General features: G+C 41.7%; 1 protein-coding gene across 10 annotated transcripts in view; it reads left to right on the top strand.

The window, feature by feature from the left end:
• MAP3K4 (mitogen-activated protein kinase kinase kinase 4) overlaps positions 1 to 24447 on the top strand; it is a 171518-nt gene that overhangs the window by 110260 nt on the left and 36811 nt on the right. For all 10 annotated transcript variants that reach the window (XR_002823591.1, XM_012554726.2, XM_004368790.1 and 7 more), the window contains 5 exons: positions 5965 to 6122; positions 9671 to 9787; positions 14592 to 14691; positions 14788 to 14871; positions 22751 to 23017. Coding sequence is in view for 9 of the 10 variants with exons in the window: in XM_012554726.2 (XP_012410180.1) it covers positions 5965 to 6122; positions 9671 to 9787; positions 14592 to 14691; positions 14788 to 14871; positions 22751 to 23017 (726 nt within the window). In the remaining variant the exon portion in view is untranslated. The remainder of the gene's footprint in view (positions 1 to 5964; positions 6123 to 9670; positions 9788 to 14591; positions 14692 to 14787; positions 14872 to 22750; positions 23018 to 24447) is intronic.

Genomic DNA, 24447 nt, shown 5'->3' with positions numbered 1-24447 from the left:
GCTGTGTTAGCTGATAGGGGACCTCTGCATGAATCTCTCCTCACTCTCCGTTCTTTGTCAGTTTTCTCTCTCCATTTGGTGCTTGGCTGAGTTCTTTATCTCTTCATTTGATGTTTTAGGGTTTCAGGACTGTCGTTTTCTCTGTTAGGCTTAGTTTTTTGGATCTTTGCTGTGGAGGGATGGCGTGGTGCTTCTGCCTAGAGCGCCATTTTGGCAGAAGTCCCCCTCAATTGTTTTTAAATAATAAATTTTGTCACATCTTACTGTAGTTCATTGTTTAATTGTAGGGTAGTTCATCCTGTAGCAGAGTGGCTCAGAATAGCATCATACCTGTCCCTATTTTATGTAGCCATCTGTCAACAGCCGTGTGTTGAGTAGCTGGGGGGGTGCCAGGGCCCTTTCAAGGCTTTGAGAAGACAGTGGTGAACAAGAAGCAGCTCCTTGTCCAGCGTTGTGCCTGGTCCAGCCACAGGCAGTGTGTGGATCATGTGGGAGATGCACGGCAGGCATGGACACGGGAGACCCGGACTGGCCTGGGACAGCTGGGAAATTCTTTCCAGGAGGAAGCCGAACCTCAGAGAGTCAGCTGGAAGTTAGCTGAGGAACCTGGCACCTTCCGAGAATTGTCAGTAGCTTTATTTGCAGGAGCCAGCGTCTTTATTTCTGAGAAGAGACCCTCCGGTCTTTTTACGTGCATTGTACCTGTGTGCTGTACTTTTGCAAAATCACACTGTTCTTTCCTGCTAGAAATGTCTTTTTTTCTCCTTTTCTGCCCAGTATAGACTTCCTTTCAAATTTTATTTTTCTCTAGGAAGTTTTATCTGACTTCCTAAAATCTTAGCTGACATTTATCTATCCCTTCTCTTACGGCAGGTATACTAATTAAAAATATACTGTATAACACTTAATGATATACTACTCCTTTGTTCTCAGGCTTTCCTAACTAGATTGAAGGCTTCATGAGCGGGGGGCGATGTTTTGAAATTCTTTTGTCTTTCACAAGGTCCGGTAGAGTGTTAATATACAGTAACAATATGTTAATAGTTTCATTAGAGTGTATGATTACATAATGTGGCAGGTTGATGAAATTATACAGAAAACCACAACGTGCTTAGGTATGTTGCTTTAGGAATGCTTTCATCCCTGTTTGACATCACCATGGTCTCCTGCTCCACCGTGACTGTGGCATCTTCAGATACCACCACCACTACCCTTCCCCCTCCCCACCCCCTGCCTTCTAGGCTGGAAGAAAGAGGAGGGGCAGAGGGTCAAAGGACCTTGCCAGCCAAGGCTGAGCCCTTTTTGTCCAAACAGCCAAAGCTCTCCTGGACGCCCCACCTAGCAGATTTCCCCAGACCTGGCTCATGGCCTCCGTTACTGTAATGGAGGCTGAGAATTAAATGTTTCGCTTTCCAGCCTCTGTAGTAAAGGTAGAGAAGGGATATCTCAGTCATCTAGTGCTACTCCAACAGAAATACCACAAGTGGATGGTTTCAACAAAGAAAGTCCATTCTCTCACAGTCCAGTAGGCTACAAGTCCAAATTCTGGGCATCAGCTCCAGGGGAATGGTTTCTCCATCGGCTCTGGGGGAAAGTCCATGTCATCAGTCTTTCTTTGGTCTGGGAGCTTCTCTGCGCAGGAACCTTAGGTCCAAAGGACGCGCTCTGCTCCCAGCACTGCTTTCTTGGTGGTATGAGGTTCCCATGGGTCTCTGCTCGCTTCTCTCTTTTATATCTCAAAAGAGATTGCATTAAGACACTGATCTTGTCAGCCTCATCGGTATAACCTCATCACAGTGATAGAATTTACAACACATGAGGAGATCACATATAATCCCATCATAGTGGTAGAGTTCACAACACATAAGGACATCACATCAAATAACACAATCATACAATACTAGGAATCATGACCTACCCAAGTTGCTACCCACATTTTTTGGGGAACACAGTTCAATCCTTGACAAGGGAGAATGTGATTAGGAATGGGGCTTATAATATCTAGCATATTATGAGAAATAATTTTAATGAGTTTGAAATTATTTCATAATTATTTTGGGGGAATACATAAAGGACCAGAGTGGGTAAATATACTATACATTTTGAAATACTCTACATTTCTTATGTCAGAAAAATCTTTATCATTGGAAAGTTATGGTAGAAAGCAGTAAGCAAATTATTTTTTTTTTCTCTTTTTACGTATGATTGAACCAGAGGTTTAAAAAGAAAAGATGTACTTTGCTTTTCAAACTGTTTATGGATGGTCTTACAAAGACCCAGACATCAGATTTTATTACCTAGTCATTGAGGCCTGAAGGAAGAGTAGAATACACCTTTCAGGTCATCCAGTTTGAGTGCCCCGGCTATGCCTGTGAGAGTTTGGAAGCTTGGATTGTGGGAATTACCAAAGTCCACAGCTTATTAGTGTTCAGAATGCTTAGGAGTTTGACTTTGTTACCAGTGATCTGCATAAGACACAGTCTCCCTTAGTTTCATCTCCACAGTTTCACAGATGAAGACACAAAAAAAGATCAATGGTTTTAAAATTGTGCCCCCTAGTGCCCTGGAAGGAGCAGGGCAGGGCCTGTTTTGAGGCCGGGAGTAGCCAAAGTCAGTGCTTTTGTTAGGAAGGAGGAGGAGAATGGCCGTTAGGCAGGCAATCGCATTAAGTTTACCACAGCACCCTTCCCTTGAAACCTACCCAAAGCAGCAAAAGTAATAAAAACTAGAGAAAATAATTACCTGTTCAGTAAAGGAGGCAATTGACCACAGTATCTACCACTCAACCCCCGAGTAGTAAAACTATTACAGTTATTTGCCTTGAAGGTTAGACTAAAATGAGGATGGACACAAAGTCCCAAATGTACTCCATAGACATGGTGGGCCCACGCAGTGATGAGTTAGAGCTCTGGTGTCAGGAGGGTCCCTGCAGACATCTTGTTGTAGACCAGAGATCTGCAGGGCAGAGGGATCAAAAGTAGAGACATTTGTATCGCCTGCAACCTAATCTGTTAGCCAGGAAGACTGCTGGATGAGAGCTATTGTGAAAAGAGGGAGCGGTAGCAATGGTTAGCAGAATACAGAAAGTCTGTGACTTAAGGGGCTTTCCTCAGTGTTTTATTATCCCTCTGTTCTAAAAAACCTGAGGCATTTATGCGCAGAACAAAGGAAGGACTAGGCGTGGTGAGCACTTGAGGCAACAAACCTAAGTTGAGGCTGGGAACTACCTCAGCGTTTTCCTTGCTCCTGGCCACAGAATAACCGGAAGAATAAACACAGTGTTATGATGTGGGAACACGTGATAGACATACTTAAGGAAACCACCTAAAACTTTTTAAAAGAATAAAAATATGAGAGTGAGTTTTGTTAGACACGATAGTTGTAGAAGATATGCAGGGAGAGCGAGCATGTGCATTAGTAGTGTTCTGTAGAAAAAGAATAAAGGAGCAGGAAAAACAGTCTTTCCTCCACACACGCGTCTCAGGTACCTGCTGTGCGCCAGGCACCGTGCCGGTACTGAGGACTCCATGAGGAGCCTCACGTCATATGGGGTTTCAGAATAATGGGGAAATGGTTATTAATTAAGTAGTCGTGCAAACATATAACAGCAACTATGGAAAGCGCCACAGAGGAGAAGCATGAGGCGTTTTACAGACGGACAATAAGCTTTCAGCTTGTGTGGGGGTGGGGAAGACTTCTCTGAGGAAGGGGCACTTGGAATTTATGTGAAGGGTGATATGTATGTTATGATCCAATTTCTGTAAAATTTTGAAACTTGCACAAAACAGCATTGTACTATATATTGTAATTTATATAATAACAAGTTCTCTTAAAAAAACATGTAAACTTGAAGGTAGTATGCTATGTTCATTATTATCGCCTCTGGGGAGGAAGGAAAGAGAGGGCTAAAGAGAGAACCACAGGAGAACTTGACTTGACTTGTGATGTGTTGTTACTGACAGAGAAGGCGGCAGATGCAAAGTCTGTGGTGGGAAGGAGTGTGGCAAGAACGAAGGTTCCAAAGAAAGCTTTTTGAAGGGACCGTTCTTGCTGAGTCTGAAAACAGATGTGAGAAACCATGAGAGGTGTTACCGTAGTGCGTCGATCAGCCTTGGACTAGAGTGGTATATCGTTTATTTAAAAAGAAGTATAAGGATTTAAAAGGAATTTAGGAGGTGAAATTGGCAAGACGCAGTGATTGGAGGGGAGGTGCTGGGGTGACTGCTGGGTGTTTGACTTGTGCAGCCAGGTGCATAGTGGAGATGATGGGTCCGTTAGGGATTTTTGAATGGAAGAGACTGAGACCAGAAATGAGATAGGCTGTGTGATTGGTGATTATGATTTTGTCATGTGACTTTCTAATGGCCCTCGGCTTCTTCAGTGTAGGCATGGCAAGCAGGATAGTTGGGCTGATCTAGCTTTGGGGTTTGACGGACAGGTGAGAAGAAAAGCAGTGAGGAGTGGGAGGGTATAGGATGGTGACGGGAATTTAGCATACTGACAAGAGTGCCGTGGAACCCCTAAACCCATGGAATCTAAACTGAACGAGGAGGAAACTGAAAAAAGAGGGGGAGTAGGAGACTGGAGAAAGAAAATAAATTGTTAGGATGGGAATTCCAGGTAAGGTTAAGAGAACAGTTGTAGTAGCAGTTGAACAAATACACTGGAAGCAGGGAGAGGGGGTTTTAGCATTAGGTATTTGAATTGGTGATTTTGGAGTTAGAGCAGTGATACTGACGGATCCAAGCACAAGTGTCGGGAAGTGTCCTTGGAAGTGAAGACAGTCCAAGAACTGAAGTGACGTGGCATTAGGTGGGTCAGCCGTGGATGTTGAGTTCCACAGCATGATGGCTGAGCCTGGGTGGAGAGAACGCTGTAAGTCACGTGCCAGAGTCTGACCAAGTCAGTGCGTGACAGGATGAAGAGGGGTGACATGAATCTTAAAGGGTGGCTTGTTTGTTTTGTTTGTTCAAATAAGAATGTATAAGACTGATGGTTTGAAACCAGCAGTGAGGAGCAAGATCACGCCAACTATTTGCAGATGTTGAGGTGTGTGGTAAGACCAACAGTTGCCCCTTGAGAGGGCTGTGAGGGAGAAGTCAAGGAGATGAGGGAGCAACAGAAGAAATAAGAGGGAGGTTCTGGGCCTGGTATTTAAGAGACTTGTATCATGTCAGTAAGACAGACCTATGAATTGTAGGCTCCACACACACCAGCTGTATTCATAATGGGCCCAGGACTATAGGTTCACACTGCCCAATCTGGATGATGGAGGACCCAGAAGCATTGCAGGACATAACAGAAGAAAATTTTCCTGAAATAAAGGAAAGATTTGAAATTGCTTATTGAAAATTACTAGAGCTCAGAAAAAAATCATTCCAGACAGTGAATACTGAGACGTAGATTGTTGAAATAACTGAGATGCAGGAATAGTGAAAGAATCCTGTAAGCAGCAAGGTGAGAGAGCACGTAGGGCACTTGCCAGGTGGAGTAATGTCTCAGAAGTTCCGAGGGAGAGAACGTGTGACTCAGGTATTTTATACCCCATCAACTTAGGCTGTTGGTAGAAGTTCATAGGCAGTAAAATTTTTTTATTTTTTCCCATACAAAAATTTATACATACATTGTTATGTGACCCTAGTAGGTCTCCCCATACTGTGATAACACACTCCTCCTTTCCACCCCTGATTTCCCGTGTCCAGTCAACCAGCTCCTGACCCTCTCTGCCTTCCCATCTCACCTCCGGACAGAAGCTGGCCATTTAGTCTCTTGTATCTACTTGAGCTAAGAGGCACACTCCTCACGAGTATAACTTTATGTCCCACAGTCCAGTCCAATCCCTGACTGTCAGACTGCTTTTAAGAGTCTTTGCCTTTGATGTATATCTTTCATGTTAACATAGGGGAAAGTTTGAGTTTCTGAATTCTACTCTCAAATATCTCCTTTTACATTTTTGTATCTAAGGTGTATTTTGATTACATGAGGAGCTGGATCCAAATGTTGCAGCAATTACCTCAAGCATCCCATAGTTTAAAAAATCTGTTAGAAGAAGAATGGAATTTCACCAAAGAAATAACTCATTACATACGAGGAGGAGAAGCACAGGCCGGGAAACTTTTCTGGTAGGAATTCTTATGCTTCTGAATATGATGTCCTTACTTCCTCAGTTTCACTCCCAGTTTGCTCACCAGTCGGCTTCTGCATGCTTCAGTGATTAATCATATTAAAATTACAGTCAGTCCTGTCTGGTGTGCGCCCCTTTCCCTGCGTTTTCTTACCCTTAGAGTGGTCGTTTCCAACCAGTGGTGACTTTGCCTGAGGGAACGTTTGGGAACGTCTGGAGACATTTTTGATTGTCGTGACTGGGAGGTTGCTGCTGGCATCTAGTGGGTCAAGGTCAAGGTCACAGGTGCTACTAAACGTTGTGTAGTGCAGAGGACAGCCTCTACCACACAGAAGGATCCACCCCAAACGTCAGTAGTCGGAGGTTGAGAAGCCCTGCCTCAGAGTAAACCCTCTTGTTACATCTACAGGGGAGGAGAACCTAAGTACTCTAAAGAGTAGACTAGACCTGAATGCATGTGTCTGGGTGGAGACCACAGGGACTAAAGGAGTCTATTTTCACTCCTGTTCCTTTGGGAATGTGATACTAATCACAGAATCTCTTTAAAAACTGAGTTTATGTGTGGTGAAAGGAGAGAACTGTCATAAGCCAGGGAAAGTCATGAGGAAGTGTGGTCACTGGTTAGTCTGTTCTAGGAGTTGATGTCAGTCTTGAGGACAGGTACGCACATGTTGATTACAGAGTGCATTGGAGTGGTCTTTGCTGGTGCCCACTCCCCCCGACTGACTGTGACGTGGAGTGAGGATCAGCATTCCCCTTGGCTTCGGATTCTGCTGCTCTGTCTGTACTGCCTTCCCTCACTTTCCTCAGTGGTCACTTTATTTCCTCTGTCTCCTTCTTTCAGTGTCTTTTATGCCCAGCTCATGTTTTCTTCCCTACCCTTCAAGTGCATTCTTAAGACTTCAGCTTCCACGTGGAGAGCACTGTTCTAACTTCAGAGCCTCACTGTTCTCAGCTCCGGTCATCTCTGTCCCCTACTCAGCATCTCAGCAGTTAATACGCACTTTTCTGGCCCTCATCTCCGGTTCTTTTTCACATCCTGTGTGTCTTAGTTTGAGTAATCAGTGAACACGCTCCTAGAACTCCCCCAGTCCATCTGACCACCATTGCCGATCTGACTTCCCTTGCTTTCCTGCGTGGCCTGGTTCCCATAGTTAGCCTTTTCAAAAAATGCACTTGCTGCAGTTTTCAAAATCTTTCCCCCGTTCGTCTTCCATAATTCTCTTTGGCTATACGTCTTTCTGTTTGCATTTTCTGTTTCCACGCTGTGGAGCTTTGTTGAATAAATTAAACAAAAACAAGAAACAGCCTACTGTTTAGGTTTATACAAGTTCATGTTATATAATTTCACTGTAGCCTCATTTCTTCCTGTCTATCAGTTTGCTCTTATCGTTTGCTTGTCCTTCCCTTTCCCTATAGTGCAGCCTCTGACTTTCTGCAGCTTCCTCGTGTCTCTGGTCTTCGCCTTTGTGCTCCTTGTTCTGGGAAGCCCCCAGGTTTTTCTCACCGCCCCTTTTCTGGGCTGACCCACTTCTGCTCTTCCGGTTCACGGAGACTTCTCATCGCCTTTCTCCTTCCTATGCTAGTTCCCGGGTTCAGTCAGTCTCGGAATCAACCCTGACTTCTCTCTTTCTCTCACACACGCCTCTCATCCTTTCGGCTGTCTCTTCAGGATGTATCTGCCCTCCTCCTTCATGTTACCACTCTGACAGGCTGTCCTTTCTCCACTATAGTATTGCAGCAGCCCTCTCTGTAGCTTTCCTGCTCTGTCCTTCTCCCCCTACAGTTTATTCTCAGCACAGTAGCCGAGGGATCTTGTTAAAATGCTTGTTCAGACCAGGTTTCTACTCTGCTCCAAACACTTCTTCTTACTCAGTAAAAGCAAGAGTGCCTAAACAATGGCCCCCGAGGACTGACACATTGGCACTGCTCTTTATGTCTCTGTCCTCGTCTCCTGCTCCTCCTCTGCTTGCTCCACTCCAGTCTAGCAGCTTCCTTCCTGTTCTTGCCGGCCAGGCGTGTGCTTGCCTCAGGCCCCTTGCACTTGCTGGTCTCTCTGCCTGGACCACTTTTCTTCCAGTTATTTTCATGACTCACTTCCTGATCTCCTTCAGGTCTTTGTCCAAATATTACCTTCTCAGAATACCTAGAATTGAGATCTCTACCTGCACGTACTCCTCAGCTTTCTCCCCCGCTGTATTTTTCTCCATAGCTCTTATCAATATCTGAAATACTGTATATTTTCCTTTTTCATTTTACTTATTATTTTTGTCCATTCACCAGAGGGATTTTATCTGTTTTGTTCCCTGCTGCTTAGTACACAATAGGCACTCAAATACTTGTTGAGTAAAATACAACCTGTATATCCTTGTCTACTGCTCTTCTTAAAAGCGCATTTCTAATCCAGTCACTTTCCACTCATAAATTTTAAAGCCTACCTTTGTCTATCAAATTAAGATCAAACTAGTTAGCACAGCATTCAGGGCCTTCCACACATGGCCCCAGTTTACTTTCCCAGTCTTACTCCCCCACGCTTTGTCACCCATGGCAGACAGGTTTCAGCTGAGCTTCCAGACTAAGGCAGACTAGGAAGAAAGACCCAGTGGTCTGCTTCTGAGAAGAATTAGCCAGTGAAAACCTTATGCTCTGTAGCCTTTCAGATCAGAGTGTTTCCTTTTTCACAGACGTGCTGCTTGCTTACCACATCCTCATGCCTTTTGGTCATGTTTATTGATCTTCCTGGACGGTCCACTTGCCTCCCCAACTGTCTTCCCAACGGATCTCTCTGCCCGTTACTACTCTGCCTGGTGCAGTGCTTCCTGTCCATGGGACCAGGCCGGGACCTCCGACCGGCTTTGCTCCTTCTCCTCTGACACTCGCCTAGTGCTTTCCTTCTGCCATAGCTAATATTGATTGTGTATGCCTGTTCTTTTCTACTAGATCAGAAGGTCCTGGCCTTGAACATCATAGAGCTCAATAAACCATTGTTGAATTTTAACTATATCATTTTATTTTATGCATTTCAGTTTACATTTTAACATTACTGTTTAGATTGTGTATACAACAAGAAGTATCAACTATGTAGAATATTTCCTGTTTATTGACTATAAAAAGCTGATTGTGTGGGGAATTTTTAAAAACAGTTACATTTAAGGAAGTCACTTAGTTTTCCTGTGTTAGAGTTTGGTTTAGTGAGCTTTTAAAAAACATCTTGCCGTATAGGTATTTGAGGTCATTTTATACCATTTTGAACACTCAAGGTGGAGATAATATTTGTACAATAACTGTATAGCTACTATGAATTTAAGAGTTTTAAGGTTTATAATGAAAAACTGTGGAAATAGAACAATGAGTAATACATAATTGAGATTTCTGCTTTTTTACATTAATCATGATTTTATACTCAAAGGAAAAAAATTCCATTGTTGTGCATTTTTAAACTATTGGAGCAATAACTGAATCTTTCAGCTTCTTATTCAGTACTTAGAAGATGAGAAAAGAACATTTTCCTTCTGTGTTTTATTTTTGTTATTTTTGTTCCCTTAGTGATATTGCAGGAATGCTGCTGAAATCAACCGGCAGTTTTTTAGAGTCTGGCTTGCAGGAGAGCTGTGCTGAATTCTGGACCAGTGCTGATGACAGTAGTGCTTCCGATGAGATAAGGTTGAAGTGGCACTTTCCCCTCCTGTCTCTTATTTCTTGTAGTTGTAACCTTGGCGATGAGCCAAAAATGAGCCTTGTTCAAAGCAAACTGTTGACCTTTAAGAATTTGAGTTGTAGACCTAAAGGGATTTTATTATTACTCTTGTCTTTATATGATGTCTTGGTTATGATTTATTGGTGAAAGTTTCTCTCAAGGAGAACTTAAAATTTTTTTAGCCTAATGAAATTGTCCCCCATGTGTCTGTCAGTTTGTTGTACTATGGTTTGTGTTGGTTTGATGCTGGAAGCTATGCCACGGTACTCAAATGCCAGCAGGGTCACCATGGCAGACAGGTTTCAGCTGAGCTTCCAAACTAAGACAGACTAGGAAGAAAGACCCAGTGGTCTACTTTTGAAAAGAATTAGCCAGTGAAAACTTTATGAACAGCAGTGGAACATTGTCTGATACAGTGCCAGAAGATGAGCCCCCCAGGTTGGAAGGCACTCAAAAGACAACTGGGCAGGAGCTACCTCCTTCAAGTAGAGTTGACCTTAATGATATGGATGGAGTCAAACTTTCAGGACCTTCATTTGCTAATGTAGCATGACTCAAAATGAGAAGAAACAGCTACAAATATCCATTAATGATTGGAATGTGGAATGTACAAAGCATGAATCTAGGAAAATTGGAAATCATCAAAAATGAAATGGAACCCATAAACATTGATAGCCTAGGCATTCGTGAACTGAAATAGACTGGTATTAGCCATTTTGAATCATACAATCATATGGTCTACTATGCCAGGAATGACAACTTGAAGAGGAATGATGTTGCATTCATCATTAAAAAGAACATTTTAAGATCTGTCCTAAAGTACAAGGCTGTCAGTGATAGGATAACATCCATATGCCTACAAGGAAGACAAGTTAATACAACTGTTATTCAAATTTACGTAGTAACCATTAAGGCCAAAGATAAAGAAACTGAAGAATTTTACCAACTTCTTCAGTCTGAAATTGATTGAACATGCAATCAGGATGCATTGATAATTACTGGTGATTGGAATGAGAAAGTTAAACAAAGAAAAAGGATCAGTAGTTGGAAAATATGGCCCTGGTAATAGAAACGATGCTGGAGATCACATAAAATTTTGCAAGACCAATGACTTCTTCATTGCAAACACCTTTTTTCACCAACATAAATGGCAACTGTACATGTGGACCTCACCAGATGGAATACACAGGAATCAAATCAACTACGTCTGTGGAATCTGATGATCGAAAAGCTCAGTATCATCAGTCAGAACAAGGCTAGGGGCCTAATGTGGAACAGACCATTAGTTGTTCATATGCAAGTTCAAGTTGAAACTGAAGAAAATTAGAACAAGTCCACAAGAGCCAAAGTATGACTTTGAGGATATCTCACCTGAATTTAGAGACGATCTCAAGAATAGATTTGACGTATTGAACACTAATGACCAAAGACCAGACGAGTTGTGGAATGACATCAAAAACATCATACATGAAGAAACTAAAAGGTCATTAAAAAGACAGGAAAGAAAGAAAAGACCAAAATGGATGTCGGAAGAGACTCAGCTTGCTCTTGAACGTCAAGTAGCTAAAGCAAAAGGAAGAAATGAAGGAGTAAAACAGCTGAACAGAAGATTTCAAAGGGTAACTTGAGAAGATGAAGTATTATGATGACATGTGCAAAGAGCTGGAGATAGAAAACCAAAACGGAAGAACACACTTGGCATTTCTCAGGCTGAACTGAAGAAAAAAATTTAAGCCTTGAGTTGCAATTTTGAAGGATTGTATGTGCAAAATATTGAATGGTGCAGGAAGCATCCAAAGAAGATGGAAGGAATACAGAGTCACTATACCAAGAAGAATTGGTAAACCTTCATCCATTTCAGGAGGTGGCATATGATCAGGACCTGATGGTACTGAAGGAAGAAGTCTAAGCTGCACTGAAGGCATTGTCGAGAAACAAGGCTCCAGGAATTGATAGATACCAACTGAGGTGTTTCAACCAACAGATGCGGAACTGGGAGTGTTCATTTGTCTATGCCAAGAAATTTGGAAGACAGCTACCTGGTCAACCGACTGGAAGAGATCCATGTTTATGCTTATTGCCAAGAAAGTTGATCCAGCCGATTGCGGAAATCATTGAGCAATATCATTAATATCACACAAATAAAATTTTGCTGAAGATCATTCAAAAGCAGCTGCAGCAGTGTATTGACAGGGAACTTCCAGAAATTCAGGTTGAATTCAGAAGCGGACGTGGAACCAGGGATATCATTGCTGATGTCAGATGGATCCTGGCTGAAAGCAGAGAATACCAGAAAGATGTTTGCCTGTGTTTTATTGACTGTGCAGAGGCATTTGATTGTGTGGATCGTAACAAATTATAGATAACATTGTGAAGAATGAGAATTCCAGAGCACTTAATTGTGCTCACGAGGAACCTGTACGTGGACCAAGAGGCAGTTGTTCGAACAGAACAAGGGGATACTGCTGGTTTAAAGTCAGGAAAGGTGTGCGTCAGGGTTATATCCTTTCACCATACTTATTCAATCTGTATACTGAGCAAATTACCCAAGCAGCTGGGCTGTATGAAGAAGAATGGTGCATCAGGATTGGAGGAAAACTCATTAACAGTCTGTGTCATGCAGATGACACAACCTTGTTTGCTGAAAGTAAAGAGGACGTGAAGTACTTACTGATGAAGATCAAAGACTGCAGCTTTTAGTATGGATTACAACTCAAAGAAAATTAAAGTCCTCACTACTGGACCAATAGGTAACATCATGATAAATGGAGAAAAGATTGACGTTAATGATTTCATTTTAGTTGGATCCACAGTCAACATCTATGGAAGCAGTAGTCAAGAAATCAAAAATACATTGCATTGGGCAAATCTACAGCAAAAGACCTCTTTAAAGGGTTAAAAACAAAGATGTCACCTTGAAGACTGAGGTGCGCCTGACCCAAGCCATGATGTTTTCAGTTGCCTCATACGCATGCAAAAGCTGGACAATAAGTAAGGAAGACCAAAGAAGAATTTTGACACCTTTGGATTGTGGTGGTGTTGAAGAATATTGAATGTTATCAGGAGAGATCAGTTGCTGGAGAAGGACATCATGCTTGGTAAAGTAGAAGGTCAGCAAAAAGAGGAAGACCCTCAATGAGATGGATTGACACAGTGGCTGCAACAATGGGCTCAAGCATAACAATGATTGTGAGGATGGCGCAGGACTGGGCAGTGTTTTCTTCTGTTGTATGTACATAGGGTTGCTATGAGTCAGAAGCGACTGGGCAGCACCTAGCAACAAAAACAACAATGCAGTTGTGCCTTAGAGAAAGAAGTAGATTGTTTAAGTTAAAGAAAGGTGAGTAGAATCACCTCCACCCACAGGTTTTTGAATGGCTTTAATTAAACATCATTTTTCTGCAGATTAATGTGTTTAAGGATGTTTAGTGTACTTTGACCGTTTTTATGCTTAGCTTATCCGTCCTATTGAACTTTAAACTTAAGTACCTGAAACCATGGCTTATTCATCTATTACATTTCCTCCAACTCTCTGCAGATAGTATTTGTAAGTTGAGCCATGTGAAATTCCTGGTTTTGTGGCATAGATACTAGCCATAACGCCATTTTGTGGCCACATATGAGCAATTTCATATGATTTAATCTTGGCAGATGCTCGGGTAGAACCGACTTCTGCAGAGCTGAAATGTTTTGTTTCAGCTCCCAGAGTTTCATGAGAAGTAATTTTGACTTTCAGAACACCTGGGGGTCTTTACAGCCAGGTTACAGAAAGAGGTTCCCACATAGGTCTCACCTGGGAGAATATCGAAAACCTGAGACAAGGAATGAGTCCCTTTGTAGAATGTCTTGCAGTTTTGGAACTGACATGGTAAATGCAAAATTAAAATGGAAATTTAAGAACAGAGATGGCAGACTAGTGAATGACTCCCAGGATGCTCTAATTGGCTGTTTCCCAGGGATGGATCCAAAAGGTAGGCCCATGTACAGGGGTGTGCTGGAGCTGGTTTCTGCTGCCTTGAGAAAGCTGATTGTACGTATCTCTTCCCAGCAACTTGCTCAGCAATGTCATACTGGTACACCATGAAATCAGCTATGATGGGAGCGTTTAGGCCATGGAAATCAGCAAACATCATACAAGGCAATATTTTTGAAGAGCTAGTTATTAAACATTTACTAGTGCCGGGGACAGATTACTCAATAAGCAAGGTATGCATTGGCTTATTTGCGCTGACTTATAAATCTATAGTCCACAGTTTAACCTGTTTTTCATCACATCTTTGATGTAGTGAAATCCATGTGAAATTGTACACTACAGATTAGTAGGTAAACACAATTAAGCGTATGCATACCTTGCTTAATGTAAGCCCATGTGTAACTTGGTTACTGGTTAATCTGCCCCTGACCAGCACACACTATATATATTCCTTTTTAATTGGATTATAACTGGGAGTCAAGAGTTTTATCTCAAACTCCAAAAAATTAGCGGAATAAAATCTTTAGGAAATGGAATTTACTGTTAATTGAAGATTGTTTAATGTATGTACCTCACTTATATTTAAAGAAAACAAGTGTTTTCTAGAAAACAGTGAGGGGCAAGCTTCTGAATGTTCCAGCATATATTCATAATAATTGCTTGTTCCTATTTTAAAAATCTGCAGTCTTTACTTACTAATGTGATTGGTAATTTGCTTCATCTTTATTGTTGACTATCTCTTGAGATGCTGGGGTGTACCCTGATGTGCCCTAACTGGATTCCTACCCACTTTCCAGGCGATCTGTTATAGAGATTAGCCGAGCACTGAAGGAGCTCTTCCACGAAGCCAGAGAAAGGGCCTCCAAGGCACTTGGATTTGCTAAAATGTTAAGAAAGGTGAGCTAACAATCCTTGATAATGATTTTATTTATTTTTTATCTTACTTTTTAAAAAGCTAACCCTAAAGAAGTGTCTCTGTAACTGTGATCCTAGGACCTGGAAATAGCAGCAGAATTCACACTTTCAGCCCCCATTAGAGACCTGCTGGATGTTCTGAAATCAAAGCAGTATGTTAAGGTAACTATTGCAGATGCAGTTGCAATATTTAGCCTTTGCTACTTCTTTCTGAAACAGGCTGACTCTCTTAAAGCTCCAGACAGTAAATATTTTAGGCTTTGCAGACTGTGCGTTGATCCATTTGGAAGACTGTCCCATAATTTCTCAAGAAGTAATGAGAAAGACGTAGTTTTTTGTACCTAAAACTTTGATGTCCATGTCCCGGCTATCACTGGAACCACTTCTTGAGTTGTCTTGTTACCCACTTAAGTTGTTTGAGATTTAGCAGTTTTAGAATCTGTGTATGATGTTGTTTCTGGAAATTTTATCCCAAACCCACAAATTTATTTCACCCACATACCTCACGTGGTATGTGTGAACTAACTGTGTATGTGCTCCTGGTTAAGTGACCTTTGAGAGGCTCTTCATGATACCCCAGCAATAGTTCCTGCGTCTGTGGTGACACCCTTTGCCTTTCTCCTGAGTCAGGTGACTTTCTAGGACATCCCAAACCAGCACTGATCCAGACGGTTTCAGGTGGACTTCTCCCTGAAGAGTGTTTGCTTTGTTCTTTAAAATAAAACAATGAAGAGAATGCCCTGCAATTAGAGAGACTTTACAAGGACCTCTCCGCCAGTGCATCCATAAACTCTCCCCCCTCCCCTCTTTGGTCCACTGAGCCAGTAAACTCTCTCCCCTCTCCTCTTCGGTCCACTGAGCCAGTAAACTCTCTCCCCTCCCCTCCTCTTTGGTCCACTGAGCCAGTAAACTCTCTCCCCTCTCCTCTTCGGTCTGCTGAGCCAGCTCCTGGTGGTTCCCTTCCTGCCGGTCCCCTTCCTGCGGGCATCAGTACCTGTCCCACTTTCCTTTTTCTGTAATGGCCCCAGATAGTGACTGTTTTAGGAGCGTGGGCCATAAAGTCTGTGCTGCAGCTACTCGGCTCTGCTGTTACAGACCAGAGCAGCCCTAGACCATATGTAAACTAGAGAATGTGGGGGTGTTCATTTTGTAAACTTGATTTGCAAAAACAGGAGATAGACCAGGCCCTTCTCTAAAGAACGATTTTTTGATCAAATCTTAAAGAACTCTCAAAGCTCCTGCTTTTAGATTTAGTAGCCTTGTGAACAAGTAAAGATTAAGCAGATAAAAAAGATCTTCCAGCTTGAATTAAAAGTGGAAAATCAAGTAGATCTTCAGTCTCCAATTTGAAATAGAAACAAATGCATGATTAGAAATCTGAGCTCAGGTGCTTTGTAAGATGTTAGTTTTTTAGTCACCTGTGAATAAAGGGTGAGGAGCTGCAGTACGATCAATTACTTTTGTGTGTGGCCTCTCTAGCCATGGTCTTGCAACTCCCGCCCAGGTGATTGTGTGATAGAATAATTGTGGCCCACCAAGGGGATCGGTCAGGTTTGCTGTAAAAGAGACCCAATTCCAGAGCAGAGAGGGAGAGCCCTGCAAGAGACAGCCCAGTGGGCTTCCCAGCCCATGGAACGAGAAAGCTGAGTGTCCTTGGGCAGGGTTGAGGACCAGGGAGAAGTCTATGCCTGACCCATGAATTTGGGACTTGGCAGCTTTCACAACCGAGTGAGCCATTTCCTTTATATGATCGTGAGTTCTGTGAGACGCTGCAGCGAGTTAGGGAACCCAAAGACAGGAGGGAGAGTACTGAGGGGAGAGGGAGTAGTTGATGTTAGAGATGATGGAGTGGTACAGCAGTTGGAAAAGTTGGACATTTGGGACATCTTTAACCTCTGCCTCATAGGAACCAGCTTTGTGCTGATCCTTATAAAAGAAATTATACATTTAGGAGCCCTCTTGTGCTGGGAGAAATTATCAGCAAATTACCAGCATATTGTAGGCTTTCAATAAGTGTTTTGATTTTTCTGACAAGAGTTTGGTCTACATTTATTGGAACAGGAATTTTTGACACTAGTTTATATACTTGTTGTTAGCTGCTGTTGAGTTGGCCCTTGACTCATAGCAACCCTGTGCGCAATGCAACGAAAGAAACTCTGCCTGGTCCCGTGCCATCCTCGTGATCGCTTGCGACTTGGACCTTTGTGATCCATACAGTTTTCATTGGCTGAATTTTGGAAGTAGATCGCCAGGCCTTTCTTCTTAGTCTGTCTCAGTCTAGAAGCTCTGCTGAAACCTGTTCAGTATCACAGCAGCACACCAGCCTCCACTGACAGATGGGTGAGAGCTGCACATGAGGTGCATTGGCCAGGAAATGAACTGGAGTCTCCTACATGGAGGGCGAAAATTTTAGCACTGAACCACCACTGCCCTTTATATTTCTATGTTGTGGTTGTTAGGTGCCGTCGAGTCGACTCATAGCAACCCTGTGGTACAACAGAACAAAACACTGCCCAGTCCTGCGCCATCCTCACAATCGTTGTTATGCTCGAGCCCATTGTTGCATCCACTTTGTCATCTCATTTAGCGTCTTCCTCTATTTTGCTGACCCTCTACTTTACCAAGCATTACGTCCTTTTCCAGGAACTGGTCCTTCCTAATAACATGTCCAAAGTACATGAGATGAAGTCCCACCATCCTTGCTTCTAAGGAGCATTCTGGCTTTACTTCTTCCAAGACAGATTTGTTTGTTCATTTGGCAGTCCATGGTATATTCAGTATTCTTCACCAGCATCATAATTCAGAGACATCAATTCTTCTTCTGTCTTCTTTATTCATTGTCCACGTTTTACATGTGTATGAGGCGATTGAAAACACAATGGCTTGGGCCAGGCGCACTGTAGTCCTTAAAGTGACATCTTTGCTTTCCAATGCTTTAAAGAGGTCTTTTGCAGTAGATTTGCCTGACCCAATGCATCCTCTGATTTCTTGACTGCTGTTTCAATGGGAGATGATTGTGAATCCAAGTAAAATGAAATGTTTGACAATTTCAGTCTTTTCTCCACTTGACATGATGTTGCTTATTGGTCCAGTTGTGCGGATTTTTGTTTTCTTTATGTTGAGGTGTAATCCATACTAAAGGCTGTAGTCTTTGATCTTCACTAGTAAGTGCTTCAAGCCCTCTTCACTTTCTGCAACTGAGGTTGTGTCATCTGCATAACGCAGGTTGTTAATGAGTCTTCCTCTAATCTTGATGCCACATTCTTGTTTTTTTAGTCCAGCTTCTCAGGTTATTTGCTCAGTATACAGATTGAATAAATATGATGAAAAGATACAACCCTGGTGCACACCTTTTCTGATTTAAACCATGTAGCATACACCTGTTCTGTTCAAATGACTGCCTCTTGATCTGTGTACAGGTTTGGCATGAGCACAATTAACTGTTCTGGAATTCCCATTCTTCCCCAATGTTATTTATAATTTGTTATGATCCACACAGTCAAATGCCTTTGTATAGTCAGTAAAACACCGGTAAACATCTTTCTGATATTCTCTGCTTTCAGCCAGAATCCATCTGATGTCAGCAATGATATCCCTCGTTCCACATCGTCTTACCTGTTGATGTATGACTGCAGCCACTTTTGAATTATCTTCAGCAAAATTTTGCATGCATGTGGTATTAATGATATTGTTCAATAATTTCTGCATTCCATTGGATAAGCTTTCTTTGGAGTGATTACAAGTATGGATCTCTTCCAGTTGGTTGGCCAAGTAGCTGTCTTCCAGATTTCTTGGCATAGACAAGTGAGTGCTTCCAGCGTTGCATCCATTTGTTGAAACATCTCAATTGGTATTCCATCAATTCTGGAGCCTTGTTTTTCACCAGTGCCTTCAGTGCAACTTGGACTTCTTCCTTCAGTATCATTGGTTCTTGATCATATGCTACCTCCTGAAATGGTTGAACATCAACCAGTTCTTTTTGGTACAGTGACTCCGTGTATTCCTTCTACCTTCTTTTGATGTTTTCTGCGTCAGTTTTTTTTGTCCATAGAATCCTTCAGTATTTCACCTTGAGCTTTGAATTTTTTTTAACTCTTTCAGCTTGTGAAGTGCCATATGCGTTCTTCCCTTTTGGTTTTCTAACTCCAAGTCTTTGCACATTTCATTATAATACTTTTCTTTGCTTGAGCTACCCTTTGAAATCTTCTGTCCAGCTCTTTTACTACATCATTTCTTCCTTTTGGTTTAGCTACTCTATGTTCAGGAGCAAGTTTCAGAGCCTCTTCTGACATCTGTTTTGGTCTTTCTTTCCTGTCTTTTTAATGACCTTTTGCTTTCTTCATGTGTAATATCCTTGATGTCATTCCACAACTTGTCTAATCTTTGGTCATTAGTGTTCAGTGTGTCAAAAATGTGTCATCGACATATTTGGAGTTGGACTGTGATTGTTGTGTCTTCAGTTGGCTTTTTGTTGACTTGTACTGTGTTAACTTTTAGTTGACAGTGAAGTTAGCATAAAATGATGTCGCAGATTTTGCATATGTGTTTTTTCTTAAGTAAAATTTACATATGATTAGATGGACAGGTCTTAAGTGTGCAAGTGATGAGTTTTAGCAGTTGTGTGCATGCATTTAACTGGCGTCTCTATCAAGATATATAACATTTTTCATTAATTCAAGTTTTCTGGCACCCCTTCTAATTAGTCCCACCCTCACAGGCAACCGCTGTCTCTGATTTCTCCATAGATTGGTTTTGTCTGTTTTTGAATTTTATATGAATGGAATCTTTTGTGTCTGGCTTCTTTTTCTTACCGTCACTCTTGTCTCAGTCTGCGCATACTGTGGTAGCTTGGCATATAGCCATGGCACTGGAAGGTGCACGACCGGTATTTCCAGTACCAGCATAGTGGACTGGGTTCAGTGGGGCATCCAGACTAATACAGACTGGGAAGAAAGGCCTGGAGATCTACTAAAAATTAGCCAATGAAAACGTGATGGCCCACAATAGAACACTGTCCAACTCACTTGCTTTAGATACATCATCAGGCGGGATCACTCACTGAAGTAAGACATCACGTCTGGTGAAGTAGAGGGCCAGCAATGGCGACGGAGACTCAATGAGACGGATTGGCACAGTAGCCTCAACAGTGGACTCAACACGCCAGCAGATGTGTGGATAACGCAGGACTGGGCAATGTTTCTTTCTGTTGTACCATCAGTTGGAGTTGACTTGATGGCAGCTATTAATCTTTCTTTCTTTTTTGCTTAAAATAATGTTTTGGAGATTCGTCCATTATTTGTGTGTACCAGTCCTTCATTTTCCCCTAGCCTTTTATTATGGTCACTTCAAGGGTATAGAAAAGTTGAAAAGACATTTAAAGTGAACATTGGTGTGCCAGCCACTTAGATTCTACAAAGAATATTTTGCTGTTCTTGGTTATCAAATATCTATCCACCTTAATTTTTGATGCATTTCAAAGTAAATTTCAGTTGCCCCTCAAGACTTGAATATGTGTATCATTAGCTAGGGGTCAGTACTGTAGCTTATAGTAAGGGTTGAAATCAAGTAGTGCCAGTCCTCCAACTTTATTCTTAAATTTCAGGATTGTTTTGGCTGTTCTAGGACCTTTACGTTTCTGTATAAATATTAACATCAGCTTTACAGTTTCTTCAAAGAAGCCTGCTGAGATTTTATTGTGATTGTGTTGTATGTGTAAACGAGTTTGGGGACAGCAGACGTTCTTAGCAATGTTGAGTCTCTTGGTCCATGAACATTTTTGTTATCTGGGCTTTAAGCAGTTATTTTTTAATGGCTTTAAAAATGAGAAGAAAAAAATTATATTTACCCACATAACTACCATTTCTGATGCTTTTTATTCCTTTTTGTAAATCCAAGTTTCCTTCTGTTATCTTTTTTCCTTCTGTCTGAAAGACTTCCTTTAAAATTTTTTGTAGTATATGTCTGTTGGCGGAGAGTTCTCTCAGGTTTTTGTCTGAAAAAGTCTTTATTTCACCTTCATATCTGATGGATATTTTCAGTGGGTATAGAATTCTATAGTATGGATTCTAACCTTCAGTATGGATTACACCACAACATAAAGAAAATAAAAATCCTTACAACTAGACTAATAAGCAACATCATGATAAATGGAGAAAAGATTGAAGTTGTCAAGGATTTCATTTTACTTGGATGCACAATCAACACCCATGGAAGCAGCAGTCAGGAAATCAAAAGACATATTGCATTGGGCATATCTGCCTCAAAAGACCTCTTTCAAGTGTTGAAAAGCAAAGATGTCACTTTGAGGGCTAAGGTGTGCCTGACCCAAGCTATGGTATGCAACATATGCATGGGAAAGCTGGACAATGAATAAGGAAGACTGAAGAAGAATTGACACCTTTAAATTGTGGTGTTGGTGAAGGATATTGAATATACCGTGGACTGCCAGAAGAAAACCAAATTTGCCTTGGAAGAAGTACAGCCAGAATGTTCCTTAGAAACAAGGATGGCGAGACTTAGCCTCTCGTACTTTGGACATGATGCCAGGAGGGACCAGTCTCTGAAGAAGGACATCATGCTTGGTAGAGAGTCAACGAAAGAGAGGAAGACCCTCAACGAGATGGACTGACACACAGTGGCTGCAATTATGAGCTCAGGCACAGCAAAACTGCACGTGATGGCACAGGACCGGGCAGTGTTTTGTTATGTTGTATATGGGGTCGCTGTGAGTTGGAACTGACAGTGTGCAGTTAACAACAACAACACAAAATTCTAGGTTGACTCTTTTTTATCTTTCAGTACTTTAAAGATTTGTTCCTTATCTTTGAGTTTTCTCTTCTTTTGGCAGTTATTGTTGAGAAGCCTGGGGAATCGAGAAAGAAAACTGGAGAGAGCGGAGCATGGGCCCCAGCTGTGCAGTTTCCTTCTCCATTCTCCCCTCTCTCGCAGCTTTTCCCAGGTTTCTTCACAGTTAATGTTGGAAGAAGAATCAGAAGTCTTATTTTTCTTTTAAGTAGCAAAGTCATCAGTTATATATTGCGTGAAATATATTTTCTTTTGTCAAGGGGGATGGGGAGGAGTATTTTTTTCTTTCTCTGGCAAAGTTGAAATCAATATTCAGACAAGTTTTTACTGAATATAAAAATATTAAAAGACAGTATATAAAAAAATACAGTATGTCGAAGTTCTGAGTGTTCTTTGAATAACGTTACATTCCTCATATCCAGATTTTAAGAAAATAATCATAAGAAATGGAATACAGTATAACTAATAAAGAACAAATTTGTATAAATTTGGAAACAGAATCATTGTTTTCAATGATCAAGATCGTTTATTTAATAAAAAGAAATGCTTAGTCTCAAATTGACCAATTCCAGCTGTGTTTAACTTACTTAATTGGTATGTACTTCTTGTTTAAAATAACTTTATCAGCTGCAAGATTTTGTAGGCTTTGAGATGATGAGGTTACATTGGCATCACACTGCTGTCAAGTGACATTATACTAAATGACAGAGTCGTTGTGTACCTACTTTGGGACTGATATTTCATGACATGCTTTCCTTGTTTCTTGACATAATCTTGATGCTAAAAAAAAAGAGAAAAGCTTTGTTTTTGTATGAAGTCAGGCTTGAAGCTGTAACAGCAATTTTAAAAACTTTTATAACCTTTTAAAAAATTTTTTGAATTTGTATGTATTTAAAGTGACTACAGTCCTTTGTTTTCTTTTTATAAACATGACATTTGCTCCAGGAATTCAGATTGGGAAACAATAACAGCTTTTAAGGATAATGCTCCATTTTTAATTAATTGTCAGCCAGAAACAGTTCCATGTAAATTAAACCTATGAAATTACATACCTTTTCAACTAAGGTTGCAGAAAGGAATAGTCTACATCACTGTCCCTGACTAAACTACAACCCTGGTTTCTATGTATGTTTTGAAATCTGAAACTCCCAAACATCCAGTTTGTTTTTTTAACCACGTGTATTTCTATAATGTATGATGTTTCTCAGTTTAAAATTTTGGGTTATTTCCTTTCCAGATACAAATTCCTGGGCTGGAAAACGTGCAGGTCTTTGTTCCAGATGGCCTTGTTGAGGAGAAGGGCATTATCTTGCAGTTACTCAATGCAGCCGCAGGAAAGGACTGTTCCAAAGACTCAGACGACGTGCTGATTGACGCCTATCTCCTGCTGACCAAGCACAGTGATCGGGACCAGGATTCAGATGATGGCTGGGGCGCGTGGGAAGGACAGCCTGTGAAGGTTGTGCCCCAGGTGGAGACTGTGGATACACTGAGGAACATGCAGGTAGCCTCCCTCTCAGGTTATTACCTACTTAAAAGGGTTTTAGAAAAAAGGAATTCTTAGTAGCTCGTGAATGATTGGTTTAACTGTAGTAGAGGTCTCAGATATACAGTATGGCTTGACATTTTAATAGCTAATTTTGCAGCATAACTTGTACTAAAATATTTCATAAAGTTGTACAAGTATGTAAAATTATACTGGAGTCTTTGAAATACGCCTTCTATTTTATTTATGCCTTTTCTTAGTTTTGCCACGTAGTTAGGTCTGTATACCCATGATCTAAAGGGAGTTATCTTCTCTTTCCCACTTCGCCAGTACTCTGATGTTTCAGTTTTTAGTTTCCATTGTTGGAGTAAAATCTGTCACCTACGTACCAGGATCCCATGAGCATGGATATAAGGTGCATTAATTACAAGGCCAAGGATCCTTGTGTGATCTGCATTCAGTGATGGTCGGTGTTGACGTGCGCCTCCCATTCCACCTGACCAACCTCGACTCCTGCCAGTCTGCTCCTTGTGTGTCCCTCCCTCGGTGATGGCGCTCCATCCACTCACTCATTGTTTAAACCAGAAATGTGATGGTTACTATATAAAGTCAGTCTCTCTCCACTTCTGCTTAGTCACTAACCCTACCAAGCAAGCCCTAAGCATTTTGGGTCAATGGTTCTTTCTCTGCATGTCCACAACCACTCCTGACCGGAACTCTGCCCTCTCTCCCTTTCCTGGACCACTACAGCTTCTTACTTCTGCTCTCCCTGCTGCAAGTCCCACCTGCCTTCCTCCAGTTCTGTATGCGTGTGTGTGTGTGTGTGTGTGTTCATACTGCCGGAATGATCATTCTAATACATAGACCTAATCACATCACAGATCTGCTCAAAGTGCTGAAGCGGCTCTCCATCCCTTTCAGAGTAAAAATAATCCAGTCTCGAGTTCTTAATACTTCATGCAAAGCCCCTCATTCCCCTGGTTCCACTCTGACTCCTGCATGTTTTGTCCTCACACGCTGCTCCAGTCCACACATGCACACACTCTCCCTCTCAGACGCACACCACCCTCACACACGTCCACGCACACTCTCTCATACACACTCACATACATACACATTCTTAAACACACGACACTCACACATTCACACACACCACACTCACACATTCACACACACCACACTCACATTCACGCACCACACTCACACATTCACGCACCACTCACACATTCACACACACCACACTCACACATTCACACACACCACACTCACATTCACGCACCACACACATTCACACACCACTCACACATTCACACATACCACACTCACACATTCGCACACCACACTCACACACACCACACACACATTCACACACCACACTCACACATTCACTCACACCACACTCACACATTCACACATACCACACACATTCACACACCACACTCACACAT

Source organism: Trichechus manatus, unplaced genomic scaffold (assembly GCF_000243295.1).
Source record: "Trichechus manatus latirostris isolate Lorelei unplaced genomic scaffold, TriManLat1.0 scaffold00002, whole genome shotgun sequence".
Lineage (NCBI taxonomy): Eukaryota > Metazoa > Chordata > Mammalia > Sirenia > Trichechidae > Trichechus > Trichechus manatus.
The sequence above is the reverse complement of the archived record's forward strand: the minus strand, read 5'-3'. Positions and strand labels throughout refer to the sequence as shown.